Source organism: Argentina silus (assembly GCF_951799395.1).
Source record: "Argentina silus genome assembly, chromosome: 1".
Lineage (NCBI taxonomy): Eukaryota > Metazoa > Chordata > Actinopteri > Argentiniformes > Argentinidae > Argentina > Argentina silus.
Window position 1 is genome coordinate 29235727 of NC_139655.1, and position 15112 is coordinate 29250838.

At 48.3% G+C, this 15112-nt stretch overlaps 1 protein-coding gene across 1 annotated transcript in view; it reads left to right on the top strand.

The window, feature by feature from the left end:
- Positions 1–942: 942 nt before the first annotated feature.
- Positions 943–15112, top strand: part of slco5a1 (solute carrier organic anion transporter family member 5A1) — a gene marked incomplete at its 5' end in the record, with an annotated part of 36872 nt that continues 22702 nt past the window's right edge. Inside the window, one exon of the mRNA XM_083676356.1 lies at positions 943–1897. Within this exon, the coding sequence (XP_083532482.1) occupies positions 943–1897 (955 nt within the window). The remainder of the gene's footprint in view (positions 1898–15112) is intronic.

Here is a 15112-nt window from a genome sequence, read left to right on the forward strand (position 1 = left end):
CACAAACGATTACAGTTGACACTTTGAATAGTTACTTAAATCATTGAAATTTTCTTTTCAAAGTCGTGACTGAAACGTAAGCGGTGGTCTTTTTCATTGTTCCCTGTATTGACAGAAAGGCAGCTTTTCGGTGATGACAGCATGTCCATTTGACACCGAATTGTGTGTATTTGTTCTGTAAATTATTGCTTGTTTTCTGTTATTCGCTTGTTTGTCTGATATGGTTAAATTCTAAAATGATACAATGTTGCCACTTGCCAGCAAAGGGGAAACTACACACGATGAATATGTTGTTACAAATGTAACTATTGTAATGTAATCTATTTGTCAATAGTAATTCTTTATAATTGTTGCACTGTCTCAATGTATTTATCTGCTGTAGGATTCTTCGCCGCTGTTGGGAGAGAATAAAGCAGAAATGGTTCCCGATGACTTCACGCGGTGACAAGAAACAAAGAGCTGTCAAAATCAACATCCCAAATCGTCTAACCGGACTGGGAAAAGAAAGACGAGTACAGACTCGTTATTGTCTCGAGATACACATTTTATAGTTCCCTCTGCTTATTTCTCGCCTATTGCCTGTAAACAAAATCCCTTCATATATACCATTCAGCTTTGCTGGGATTATGCTGTAGAAAGAAATAGGTGATGTGTCTTCTGTTCAGTTTAGCTACCACTATATCACCATTAATTAGTGGCTCATGAGATATAAACAGTGATGCTTTAGCCCAGATGAGGTGTTTAGATCTAGTCTGTTTGTTATAAAGCAGCATTGCTGCGAATGAATCATGCCCATAGCTAGAACAGCTCTGCCCTTCTCAGTTTTACTGTCAGGGCAGCTGACTTGCTGTAGCGTCTGGCCCTGTAGTAGTAGTGCTTCACATGTGGCATGAGCTATTGGGTCTGAGTCGTCAGTAGTGAAGCGTCAACTGTAGCCAAACAATGACTTCATCAGATAACGACGAGACAGGCAGCGACTTATCAGAGTCCCTGGAGGTCCACGACTTCCACAACCAATATGTGGACCCAGGGAGCTGCTTCAAGTCCAAAAGCTTGCCCATCCTTAACGGACCCTGCCAGCAGGGCTGTGAGCTGCTGGAACCGCGCTTGGTCAACACCACCCACACATCCATCGCCGCCGACCAGAGCAGTGAGCTCCACCCTAAAACACCTGACTCGAGCCAGGCCGAGTCCCCCTCCAGGACAGACTTCTCCCCCTCCGCCTCCAGCATGGTCGGGCTGAGCAGCTCTCTCCCCGGGGAGAGCCACCGGGCGGCTGGGCCGGGGGGTAAAAAGCTAGGCTTCTCCCTCAACCGCTTCATCCGCATCCCGACCAGGAAGTACGCGCGGGCCATCCTGGCCGACTCGCGCTGCTTCCTGTTCTGCATGTGCTACCTGACGTTCATCCAGTCTCTGATGGTGTCCGGTTACCTGAGCAGCGTCATCACCACCATCGAGAAGCGCTACAGCCTTCGCAGTTCTGAGTCGGGCCTGCTCGTTAGCTGCTTCGACATCGGCAGCTTGCTGGTCGTCGTCTTCATCTCCTACTTCGGCGGCAGGGGTCAAAGGCCACGCTGGCTAGCTGTGGGCGGGGTGTTCATCGCCATCGGGGCGGCGTTGTTTTCCCTACCCCACTTCATCTCGCCCCCCTATCAGATCCAGGAACTGAACGCTTCGGCGGGACGCGAGGGGCTCTGCCTTAGCGGGAACGGCAGCGGGCGCGAGCTGGACGTGGCGTCGTGCCCCCGGGACCAGGAGGGCAACGAACACAACCTCTACGTGGCGTTGTTCATCTGTGCCCAGATCCTGGTGGGCATGGGCTCCACGCCCATCTACACACTGGGACCCACCTACCTGGACGACAATGTGAAGAAAGAGAACGCATCCCTCTACCTGGGTAAGAGACCATTTTACACATCTCTGGTTCAACAGTCGTGAGACAAGGCGAGGTCAGTCCGTGGCCCTCGGGCTACTCAGTGTGTAGGTTTGTTGCACCAGCCCTCCACTAAAACTCCTGATTTTGAATTTGTTGAATTTGTTTTTCATCGGTTTACATTGAGTATGACTGAGAATGACTTTGTATCCCCAGAAACACACTGTTAAAGTCCAGGTCATTTTCCACAGATGGCCATATAGTCTGCTCTCTATGCAGTCTGGTGCCCCCCACACATGCCCTGCAGACCTCTTGGGACATGGAATTAGAGGTTGCTAACAGAATTAGCGTCAATTAGCCCCGCTGGTTCAGTTCCATTATACATGTGGCTGGCCAAGCGCATGTATAGGTTGTCAATTGGTTTGGGCTGATTGCTGTGTACCAAGGGGGTCCAGGCACGGCCGCGGAATCCCAGAGATCAGAGATCTGCTTGTCCCTCAGCGTGGCTGTCCTTTGACTTAATCTCCACGGCACGCCACCCCTGTGGCATTCTGGGTAAATACAGAGGCTGCAAAGTCAACCTTGGCCCAGGAGAGCATGTGAGGGAGGGGAGGAGGGGGAGTTGAGCTGGGAGTGATTAATGGTACAGTACTGTATGTGTGTGTCTGTGTGTTTGTTTTAGGCGATCAGCATTAAAGGCACATACTCCAGAACGCACCAGGTTCTGCCTCATTTTGAGTAGATATTCCACTTCAAATCTTTGTGCCGTTTAAACAAAGACCAGCTTGTCAGTGGTTGGTATGCTGGGTCTGTATCAGCAGACTCATCGTATATACGGTAGACCTCAGACTGGAGGACTGTACTTTGCCCTTGGGGAAGGTCAGGATTTAGAAGGCAGTCTCTCCACACCCCCAGCTGAGTAATTGGGGCAGGGGCATCCCTCAGTATGCACTACACAGCCACTGACTGTTCCACTGCTCTGGGGTTTTGGTGTTTGTGTGTGTGCGTGCATGCGTGTGTGTGTGTGTTCATGAAGGTTGAGATGGGTTTATATCAAGAAGACTGCTGCTCTCATCACAACATTCCACAGCCTACGGAGCATGCCCAGTAGAGCCCCCCCCCCCCCCCCTCCCTCCCCTCACACTGACTGCTCCACTGCCCGCAAAACCAATTATTGATCAGCGTCTTCGTCAGAAGGATCCAAAGCAAAGCAAGCATGGCTATTGAACCAGTCCGAAAAGAAAACAGGGAGAACAACAAAGCTCAAATATTGGCGTTTCATGAAACCCCTTAGCCTTTAAAAAGGCTGCCCTCAGGACAAAAAACATCCCCCTTCTTATTGGACTCATTCAGTCGTGACAGCCGAGGCTTTGCCTTTGAGGCGTCAGTCAACAACAGTAGTGATGGCACCAGCCCCTGGCTGCCATGATTCTCTTCTTCTGGCTATAGACGGCTCAATGTTAAAGATAATCCCTTTCATTTCGACATTTTGGTGTCTTGTCAAAACAGAGGCTTGTCCCTACATGTCCACGCGAAGATAATGAGTGAAGAAAAATGCCTTGGGCAAGCCATACCGGTCCTTAATAACGATGGTGACAGAGATGTAGGGTTTCTTATGGAGGTTGTCTGTCTGTCTGTCTGTCTGTCATTTATCTTTCATGTTTTATCTCTTACCCATGTTTATCTGGAATGCTATGATGATGGTGGAAGGGTGACTTCACCACACACACACACACACACACACACACACACACACATTAATACACACTCTTGCACACATAATACACACTCTTACACAGAAAGATAACACTCACATAAGATGCAGTATGAACCTGCGTCTGTCCCTCGCTCCTCTCCCCCTGCAGAGAGGAGAAATGGAGTGGGAGTTGACTTGCTGTGACGTCTCAGACCACGGATGGTGAAGCAGCCTTCAACCTGCATAGAGGGAACCAACATTCATTATGTCAAATGCCTCATATTACAATGAGTACGTTCTGTGGTTCAGTAACCATGCCCAGAGGACATTTCCCCAGACCCATTAAAGTAAACCCCATCTCAATTTGCACTGGCTCTGAGGGGAGGAGTTGGGGAAGCAGGGCTGTGTGTTCAGTTTGGGAGAGAATGAGGTCTGTTCTGAGGCTTTTTCTCTCTCTCTTTCCCTCTTTCCCTCTTGGATTGTGCGTGTGTGCGTGTGCGTGTGCGTGTGTGTGTGAGAGAGGGAGAGGGGGGGGGGGGGGGCGGGCGCACGCACGCACGCACGAGTGAGCGAGTGAGTGAGAGAGAGAGACTTTGTGTGTGTGCACACGCGTGCGTGCAGACATTCTTTCAGTGTCCAGGGCACCAATCCCCCAACCCATTTGAGCTCTGGCCACATCGCTATGGAGACGAGAGAGGCATGGTGTGTGATTTTTTTTTTTGGGACACACACACACACACACACACACACACACACACACACACACCCCTCTGTCCTATACTCAAGTCAGTATTCTGGCTCTCCTCTTTTCAGGCTTGTGTGGTTTAACAACAGTCCTCCAGGGAGAGGCTCCAGCAGCTGGAAGAGATCCACTCTTAAAACAGCCAGCATATGCAAATGATGCTCTCTCCTTCTGCTCCGGCTGATTTACAACGTACCACTGTTCAGGTTACTATGGCGAACGTTTGTCTATGTCCCTGGTAAGACGAGGCTCTCCATCTTGTGCGAGAGCTAAGTGTTAGGGGATGGGCTTCTGTACAGGAATAACCTGGCCCTTCTCCCTTTTCCACTTGTACAACGTATTCACGGATTACAGAAACTACGCTTTGAGCTGTCCTAAGTATTCTTTGACAGACTGCCACATCTACACTACAACGCTTTAGCGCTCAACCCTTTTAACCTCTTGCGGAGAATTCAATCGAGATGAGTGTTTTTTTTAAGGGGGGGGGGGGGGGGGCAGTGAAATGGTCTCACAGCAGCTCTCCCTTTTACCCACAAATCAATAGGTCAGGGTACGCATACAACCTAGAATGACCCCTGCTTCATCACTCGTGAGCGTCATTTGGAAAACACAACACTAATTGCCATTCGCGAAAGCATCCGTCATCATCTACCTGTGATTGGGTGACAGAAAACAACCCCTTGATCTAAACTTCCCTCTCCCTCCCACCTACGGTCAATAACCCCGTTTTCTAGTAAACTGTGGAGGAGGGGATTGTTGATTTGTCCTTGAGCTGAGTGCAGTGAGGTTATGGGAGTGAGGGTCTTCCAGTTCTCTCTCTCTCTCTTTATGGCCAAACAGCATCCGCATAGATCATCTATCATGCAGACAAACGTCTGTCTCAGTAAAGACCATTAAATTCTCTCTCTCTCTCTCGTTCTCTCTCTCTTGTTCTCTCTCTGTGATTTACAAGCTAATGATCCTGTGAAGCAGCTATCGACTGAGGGCAGGTCTGATTGGATTGGTGTCTGTGTGTGTGTGTGTGTGTGTGTGTGTGTGTGTGTGTGTGTGTCTGACCTTAGTGTAAAGGAGGATAATAGCCTTTCAGTGACTCATCCCGATACCTCTTACCATAAGGAATAGGATACCAGGCTCTCATTCCAGTAGGCTTGCTGTATCTTCCCTATCTCTTATCTCCATACCAAGTAGCAGACTGGTCACACCTACTCATTCCTATAGGCTTCCCATATTTAACACCCCCCCCCAAGCAAGCATAACGAAAAAGGATACCGATAACACATGCGTTTCTCATTAACACCCGCTTTCGGTGTCTTCGCCACGTCTTTGCATAGCAAGACAGAAGACAGCGTTTTCTCATTTCTATCTGTACTCAGTGTGTCTCAGTGTCTCTTGGCAAGCCTAGCCAGTCTTGTTCTGGTAACAGATATACCCGGCAGTATCTACGCCACCTCTTTGCCTAGCGAGTAAGATAACATGCACGCATTCCAGTAGGCTCTCTCAGTGTCAGAACGAGCTTTCACTGACTGTGTTTATAGGTGCCTGTGCATTATTAATGCTTTAATAGAACAAGGGTCGTCAGATATAGCCTGTGCTTTAAACAGCGGGGCTGCGGAAGGTTGTTTATTTACCGGAGAGCATGAGGTGGAGGAGGAATAGGAGGAACACTTGGGAAGAGAGGAGACACACACACACACACACACACACACACACACACACACACACACACACACTCTCTCAGGGTGCTCTGCTCTACTCTGTTCAGCTGTTCCCCTTCTAAATTTATCAGAGTCCTCGTCCCCTCTAGCTCTCTCTCCCTGAGCGTGCGTGCGTGTGTGTGTGCGTGTGTGTGTGTGCGTGTGTATGTGCGTGTGTGTTCCGTGTGTACCTTCACTTCCCCACCGCGTGTGTACACCTTTCTTTCCCCCCCACATGTGTTGTGCTCAGAAGTTATTGTGTTCTGAGAGTCAGGACAGCGATCCCACTCATGCTGCGATCTCATTTGTGTTCCGTCCAGGATTATTAGTAGCTGGCTGGCCTGTTGGCTATCTACTGTGTCTCTTTCTGCTCACTCAGCCCATTTCCTTAGGTTGTGTGTCCTGCCCCGCAATGTAACAGCCAAGCAAGCATGAGTGTGTACACACACACACACACACACACACATACAGGTCCTCTGGATCCTGCCTGCGCCCTGTTCCGCTCTGTCCCTCTGGTCTGATGGCTCACGTTTCGAGAGCAGGCAGGGCGCACGAGCCTGACACGGATACAGACAGACAGACAGACCCCTGCTCCTGCTCCTGCTCCGTCATAGTCCCCTGCTCCCCACTCCTCATCAAGGCTTTTTATATCTCTGCCATCCCCGCCACAGCGCCATGGCTCCCGTTTCCTAGGGTTACTCAGCAGCAGCACTGGCTTTTTATAACCAGGCCGCAAGGCTGACTCCCTGGACTCGGAATACCTCACTCATAACCCATGTGTTACAACTGTCCCCCACTGTGAACACTGGGCAGTCTACCACGGCCAATGAGCACTTACTACTGCCGTTCCCTAGCCAATGAGCACTTACTACTGCCGTTCTTTAGCGAATGAAGACTTACTACTGCCGTTCCCTAGCCAATGAAGGGCATACCTCCAGACCTGAGCTAGTGGGGTGAAAACAATGTAACGGTCCTTGAGGAAATTGAGATCCTTGAGGTTTCTTTTGTGAAAGTCAAGCCTTTAGTTTTTTTGGCAGTGCTCTCTACCTCCATGTTTGATGTCACTCCTTGAATAGTCTTTGATCTTCCACTTCTGTGTCTCATGACCAAATGAAATGTTTTGTGCTGGATTTGTCACACTGTTGAAAAGCGTATGTCATTGTGATTGAGTTTCTGTACATTTCAGGGAATTGAAACTCTGGACACATATGTCTTATATATATGATATTATATATATAAGACACATATATAAGACATATATATATATATATAAGACACGCCACAGTCAAAATGGGATCAGCAGTGGTTTTCTCAGACAGTTAGCGTATGTTATTTCACGGCTCGCTGCGGAGAGAGAGCAGACCTGACTGTGCTCGGCCAGATGTCAGACAGAATTTGTAATGAGCCCAGGACCCTCCCAATGCCATTAATCCTAATTAGTAGACGTCTATGGAGGGATTACATGAACAATGTATGTCAATTTGAACAAATCACATTGGCTCATTCGGCAATTAAACATATTCCCGTCTAATTGAAGAGCTGGATGTAGCACTTGCTGTCATAATGACGGCTCCGCACGTTCACATCATCTTTCAGGTTGTCAGGTTGTCAGGTTGTCAGGTTGTTTTGATAGCCCCACTATCAGAATGACTGTTCAGAGAACAACCACCACACCCTTTCCTGATAAAGATGGAAGTGCTTTGTGACTCACGTTATGATCCTCAAGAGGCCGCTTCACAACTGTTTCCTCTGTTCACTTCTCCCCTCCATCTCTTTCATTATGATTTGATGCATTAACATGTATGCGGTAACTCCATTCAGATACTCTCAGATTGTTTAAATACAGTATTCTAGAAGTTGCCGTCCATTGTTCTTCTTTTTTTTTTATCAGCCTTACGCTTTCTCAGTTTAAATGGAAGCACACGAAACACGAGAGTGTTTTTGTGTCATTAAAGAACGCCTTTCTCCGAGGCATGCACATCCCTGTGCTTGTTGTTTACCAGAGGAAATGAGCCCTCTTTTCTCTAATGGAGTGATGATAATCTGCTCTGGTACACTGTGTACCCTGATGTGTATCAGTGGTTGGCCAGCGAGGTCTACAGCAGTGTACCAGCCTGTTCAACCCAGCCGGCCCTTGACTCAAACACTCCCAGAGTCTTCAGCACTGCTCTGCGTCAGCTCTCAGCAGGGCCCATAGCCCTTTTTCTCGCCACAAAGCAGAAAGAAAACCACACGGCTCCAACAAAGAGAGCTTCTACGTACAGTAGATGTCTGACTGTATTAGGATCAGTCCCCCCCCCCCCCCCACTGAGATTCCTGCTGTCTAGCTGGCTCTCATCGTTCATCTGGCCTCTGGATGATTTTGGGGGGAGTTGTCTAGGGTAGAGAGTTGGAAAAATATTTCAGCATTCCACCCCGGAGCTGTGAAACTGGGTATTGTTCTCTTTCTTCCCAGGACCAGGGTCAAGGAGAAGGAGGGATGCGGGGGGGGAGAAGGAGGGGAGGGGGGTATTTACGGTCTTAACATAAACACTGGGAATTGACAAGACCATGTGGAGCAGGAAAAAGGGGAAAGAAATAAAAGCTAAAAAGAAGGAAGGAGCAGTTGGCATTTTTCTCAAGTAAATGACAGTTTTACGACTTACCCTGTCCACCAATAAAGTCCTTCCTGTAAAGGCTTTGTAACTGCATTGAGTTTCCCTCTATTGGCATTTCAGTCAATGGTGTTTGATTTGGTGAGATCCCCCCCCCCCCGCCAAAAAAATAATAATTCAGAATGAAAATAGAATTTGAATACAGTGTTGAATAGAGTGTTTCTCTGTTAGAAAAAGGTGTCATGGTGTTAATTAACACATTTCGGTATAACAGCCTTTTTCAGTTGTCAGCTGGGTTTTTTTTAAGACCGTTATTTCCAAACGACATATTATTATACATTGGGTTAGGCCATGGACGACCTTCAGTGGTCTCACCCAATCTAACAGTGTGAGCCGGACCCTGCTCCAGCACCGACTGCAACGGGGCTCATCTGGATGGCGTTCCCTGGAGGGACAGCAGCCCATTCTGAGAGGAGGATAGGAGAATGATGGGTCTAAACGTTACCTGACCTCAGCCTGTGGTGCCGTTAAAAAAAAAGAAAAGAAAAAAGAAATCTATGCGCAGGCAGGCACTGCACAACTCAACACAACCTTGGAAAAACTCCAACGGGACCTGAAAATACAGTCTCGAGAGCTGCAAGTAGGTCTTAGAGAGAACAGATCTAATGTGAGTGTTTATCTTTGTTTGGGTCATAGCATGCTAGTAAATACACCATTAAGCTGGTGGCGATGGGTTATGTAATGAGCTAACATGTAACTAGGATATAGCCTGTTGCAGAGACAGTGTTTTGACAGTCACGGTGCCATTGAAAATAGCCAGGAGTTTTTTGGTGCTTGCAAAATGGCCTCCTGGAGACAAATCACCATCCGTAGCAATTCAACTGGTTTGATAAAGACTGCAGTGAGTGGCTGTAAGAATGAGCTTTTCTTCCTCTGCTCTCTCTTATCTTCATTTGCTGAAGCTACTCCTTTTTCTCCATTCTCTCTCCTACACTCTTTTGTGTTTGTCTGGTTCTCGGTCAAAACGTGAAGAAAGCAGCTGTTGAGGAAAGCTGGCAGAGGACGCGTGTGTGTGTGTGTGTGTGTGTGTGTGTGTGTTTTAGTGAGGCTCTGTGATGTGTGTGTGTGTGTGTGTGTGTGTTTTAGTGAGGCTCTAATGATGTGTGTGTCTGTGTGTGTGCGTGCACATGCGTGTGTGTGTTGTTTTTTTGTGTGTGAGGCTCTGTGAGGAGAACCTTTGTGTTGCTGTACATTTGCCTCCAAGCCTTCTCTGGTATTTGAGCTCCAGCGCCTCTCTGGAATCTGTGGAGACTTGTCTGACCTATTGACCCCATACAGTGACGGTGGATACACAGACTTTGAAAAAGTACTTTTGCTGCACAGGAGTGTATCCTAGTCCTGTTTTAGCCCACAGGTAGAATACAAGAGTGAGGATCAAAAAACATAGCTGTCTTGTAGGTTTACCACAGGCTTGTGTGCTGCCACTCCAAATATAGAACGCAGAATATTCCATTCCAAGTTGTCAAGAGAAAGCTGCAGCCAATTTTGTGCACAGCTTTTTGACACACTGTTCCTTTTCGGAGGTGTAATGAGGAGGATATGCTGGTGAATAGGCCTGCTGCTTGGCAGTCTGTGAAAGGCTCGGTTCGTTGGGCTGGGGGGGCACCACAGGCCAGATTTCTGTGCCATGTCTCTCAATGAGAGGCACTGAAAAGCTGCAGGTGCAAGCGTGTGACTGACAAAGCACCAAGACATGGACAGAGTTGGGCCCCCTTTTTACCAGCCCCCCATCTTACACACACACACACACACACACACACACACACACACACACACACACAAACCCCTCTGATCAGATCCTCTCTGCTGTATAGTTAGCCCCTATAGAGATAAACAGTGTTCCCCCAGCCTAGTGAAAGGCAGTCCAGATGGCCCTCTGTAGAAAGCAGCAGACTTCCCTCCTTCTCGTCCTGGCCCCGGGATCGTCTGTCACCCGCCAGAAATACTGGGTCAACGTCAAGGCATTTCTACACACTCATGCAAAAGTCTCTGTTTACAGACACAGTGTGCTAATTTCAGTATAGCCCTACAGCCAGAGCGTGTGCTAAAAACCTAGCTTTCAGCTGCGCTTCGGCTGGGCTCAGTAGATCAGAGGGATCCCATAGAGAAAGACACAGACTGCTTTATGGGTGTCGGACAGACACATTCGTCTGTTGAGTTGTTGAGATGTCTGAGAGAGAGAGAGAGAGAGTGAGGGAGTTCATATGCGTGTGAGACAGAGAGAGACATGCACACAATCCTCAATGAATGTTTCCCATTGTAACTCTATTTATAAACATGCTGTACATGGAGCCTGTCTACAGTTGGAGATTTCACAATTGTCACTTTGTCTGATTTGAGAAAAATGGAGGAAAACTGTAAATGCCAGTCGTCCTGTGTGTATTCGTGGACAGCTGAGGACTGCTCAGATATTTGTGCAGCATGTTCTGTCCTTCCCAAAGTACACACGGACCCTGGCAGAGTTCTCCTGTTTCTGAAAGAGTCCATTGACAGCAGAGAAAACACAGATAACTCCCTTATTCACCACTTTAGTCCAAGTCTTCGTCATTGACTACCTCCTAATGTTGCTAATCTCTCTGATCTCCAGACACGATTATCTCATCACGCAATCAGTGAACGGTCATAACGACAGTTTTTACTGCTGTTCTCCATAACAAGCCCTTTAGACGTCTTATCAGCTCACTTCCCCTAATTCATCTTCTTCAATCATACATCATCATCGTCATCATCATCATCAGCTTACTGTAAACCTCCTCTTGTTGAGGCTTGTCTCGTTTCATCAGCTCCATTCTCTGCTTCTTCCTCGGTTTGTAGTTTCTGAACCCAGGTAACCCAGGTAACCCAGATAGAGAAAGGGGGAGTAAACTCATGGAAAGAGGGATTAGAGAATTAAGGAGGAGAGAGTAGGGGAGAGTGAGGGACAGAGAGAGGGGGAGAGGGAGGGAGGGATGGAGAGAGGGGGAGAGGGACGGAGGGATTTTTATTCTGTCTGTGTCGGTGGGGCAGCCCTGATGGAGAGGGAAGGAGAGAAAAGAAGGAGAGAGAGGTACAAAGGGATTAGCACATTTCTCCTAGGCTGTGCTTTTTAATGGCATTCCAGCGCTAAGCCAGTTAAGGAACGAGGCGGCACTTTGGCGGCTCTGTCACGTGGAGGCGGACGGAGGGAGGAAGAGAGAGGAGAGAGATCCCCGACTGAGTCTGCCAAGGAGACTACCCCTCTAGGCTTGCTGGGATAGAACAGATCACAGGAGCACCACTCGTCTGAACCTCTCTGAATGTACAGAGAGACAGACGGGATTCTCTCTCCAACTGGAGTCCCACTGAGGGAGCCTCTCCAGCACCGCCTCTGTCTTCAACTGTGTCAGGCTCTTTCCTGACGTAGTTTGGAGCGGGCTGAGGTTTTAATGAAGCGCAGGTGTAAACCTGAAACGAGGCCTGATGACCCTGTCCTATTGTGAGGCGGTGTGTCTCTGTCCATCATTGTCTTGGATGTGATTAATGCTCTGGGGATTTCAGCGCACTCATCATCAGCTCTGGTTCTCATCCCTCCGCCCCTCGCTGGGTTCCAGGAGGCATCAGCAGCTGTTGGTAGATTTGTGGGCCCCCTCACTGTCAAGCCTGGGTCCAGATTCCTGAGGCGAGCACCAGAATCAGCAGAAACGGTGAATGGTGTCAGCAAAAAAAGATTATGCTGAGTCCCAGAGGGCTCCTGCCTTTTTACCAATAACTCCAATTGTGTGTGAGTTCTTTTAGCCTCCATTAAAGTGGTCACTAGCCTGTAAATGTAGCCGCTCAAACAGTTAGCGGTGGTTTTTTTAACGTTTTTTTTTTTCTTCTTCCGAGTGCCTGCATATGACGTATGACCGGCCATTTGTTTATGAACGGGTAAAACACTTTCGAGTGTTCCCGCAAGTCTTTTGTTTATATCTAAGCAGACATGTTTTCTGCCAAACCAGATAAAGCCTGAACATGGCAGGGTCCGTGCCTGATTGGCTACTGTACCGAGCTCTCCCACTGAGCCATCTGTGGAGTGGCTAAAAATAGAGGGAGTCCCTCCATTCTCCTTTCTCCTCCTCTACTTTTCTAAATATTTGATTTAGTCAACTAGAGCTTCGGGGGGGGGGGGAGGGGAGGAAACCCCATGTATGGCAAGGTCTGCTGCTGGCATTAAAGATTCATGCAGCTCCACAATGCAAAGGGTTTACCGTGGCAACGTACGTGTGGTGAGGCTAGGATGAGACTAGCTCAAACTGCCGCAATCTAGATCATGATCATCGCGACTGGCTACACAGTAATACATTTTAATGTTGGTTTGTTTGTTGAAATGAACATATTGCGTATGATGTATTCTTGATTTTTATCTGGTCGTCATCCCTAAAGGGGAGCAGCAGTATTGTGGCAGACCATTGTGTGAGGCAGATGCCCTTGTTGTGTCATGTCTCCTGTCATGAACCGCCATCAATCACAGACGACTGGCATCATGATCACATGACCTCTGTCTGGGTCAGGGGCCTAGAGGTCAGGGGGTGGAGGGAGGGTAGGGATCACATGGGGATTGGGTGTCTGGATGTGCCTGGTAACTGTTTATGGTGGTCCGTAAGGAGCTTAGAGAGGGGTGAAGGGGACGGCTTTAAGAGTCAGGAGTCAGGCAGTAATCAGAATCAGCCTTTGTTGAAGCTGATAATATTTCTCGGTATCTGATGAATGTAGAGTATGGCACTCCAGTCAGCTTTCTTTCTCATACTGGACCTGTCCTGTACACGGTTAGAAACAAGCCTCAAGCATTTTTTTTTCCGACTTTTTTCTAGTTCAAGGTTGTCTGCTCTGCCTCATCCATCACCACATCCCCCCCCATGTGTGAACGCACACCTGCTTATTACATCTGGCTGAATATTACTTACACTCTGCATTTATATCATGTGGCCTTAAAGGGATGGTTCAGCTTATTTTCATGTTGAGGTGAAATATCGTCTTACCCTGAGTTGACCTCATGAGGCCAGTTCTGAAAGCTTCTGCGCTTCTCCGGCTTTTTGTACTTTGCTACAGCAGCACAGGCTAACAGTTAGCAGCGCAATACTAACTTTGTGTCCGTCGGAATCCTGTCTATTGGAGAGGGTGCTGCTAACTGTCAGTCTGCCTGTGCTGCGGTAGCAAAGTAGAGAACTGAAAACCGCAGAAGTTTTCACCGCTGCCCTATGAGGACAACTCGGAGTAAGACGATATTTCACCTAAACATGAAAATAGGCTGAACCATCCCTTTTTTCAATGCCTTTTTTTTAAATGCCCATTCGGTTGTTCCTGTGACGGTCATTGCTGTCCCAGAGAGGCGGTACAGTAGCTTTCGCTGTCCAGAAGAACACCTCACCAACATGAATTTGAGGTGACAGTAGGGACGGTATGGACAGTCATTTGGCCCCAGCTGTCCAGTGAGGCCCCCCCCACCCAGAGAACCCCACCGTAACCCTGCCCCACATCCCTGCCCTGTCACCCTCTGCCACCTTGTCATTTAATACACAGTGAGCGTCCACTGGCCAGCACAGCATGCATAAACATGACTCTCCTCCAGCCTTGTGTACATACACAGATGCAGCCCTGTATACACACACACACACACACATACACACACACACACACCTTGTCTTAGTGATCTGCTGAGACTAGAGTCATGGAGCTGAGCTGTATTTGGGTGCTGCAGCCAAACCACTGTGGTGCCAACAAGGAGGACAGAAAGCTAAAGCTGCATATCGAGGAGGTTTTATTAGACAGGAGAAAGGCTGCCTCGTTTACACACGGGAGAGATTGAAGTCTTGCCCTTTGTTGACATCAATTTGTGTCAGACCTGTGTGTGTCTGTGTGTGCGTGTGCGTGTGCATGCGTGCGTGTGCATGTGTGCGTGAGCATTTGTGTGTGTATATACAATATACAGGGCTGCATCTGTGTATGTACACAAGGCTGGATCTGGCGTCTCCCTCTCTCCCTCCCTCCCTCCCTCCCTCCCCTGTGTCCCCTGTTCCTCTCATTAGCGTAGCTGCCAGTCCCTCAGCCATTCTCTCCATTCCCTTAGCACCTCAGCCAAGTCTCCCAGCAACACACACACACACACACACACACACACATCAGGTGACTAATGTAGGCACCTATTAACCATGCAATCTAATTACTCTTAACACCTGGACCGTTATATGGGGAAATGACTCTCTTCTGTAATGGGACTTGGCATGATACAACATCATACAACAGCCACTGTTTGTGTCATGTGGGCTACTGGATACAGTGCATGATGCAACATGAGACAGATTCCTTGTGGTAACATACTGTACAGCACAACCTTTCATGGAGATTATGTTTTGACATGCATTCCTTTTGTGTATTGCATGGTTGATGTATGCCCTCGATAGAATCTATACAACTGTGTGTGTGTGTGCGTGTGGGTGGGTGTGTGGGTGTGTGTGG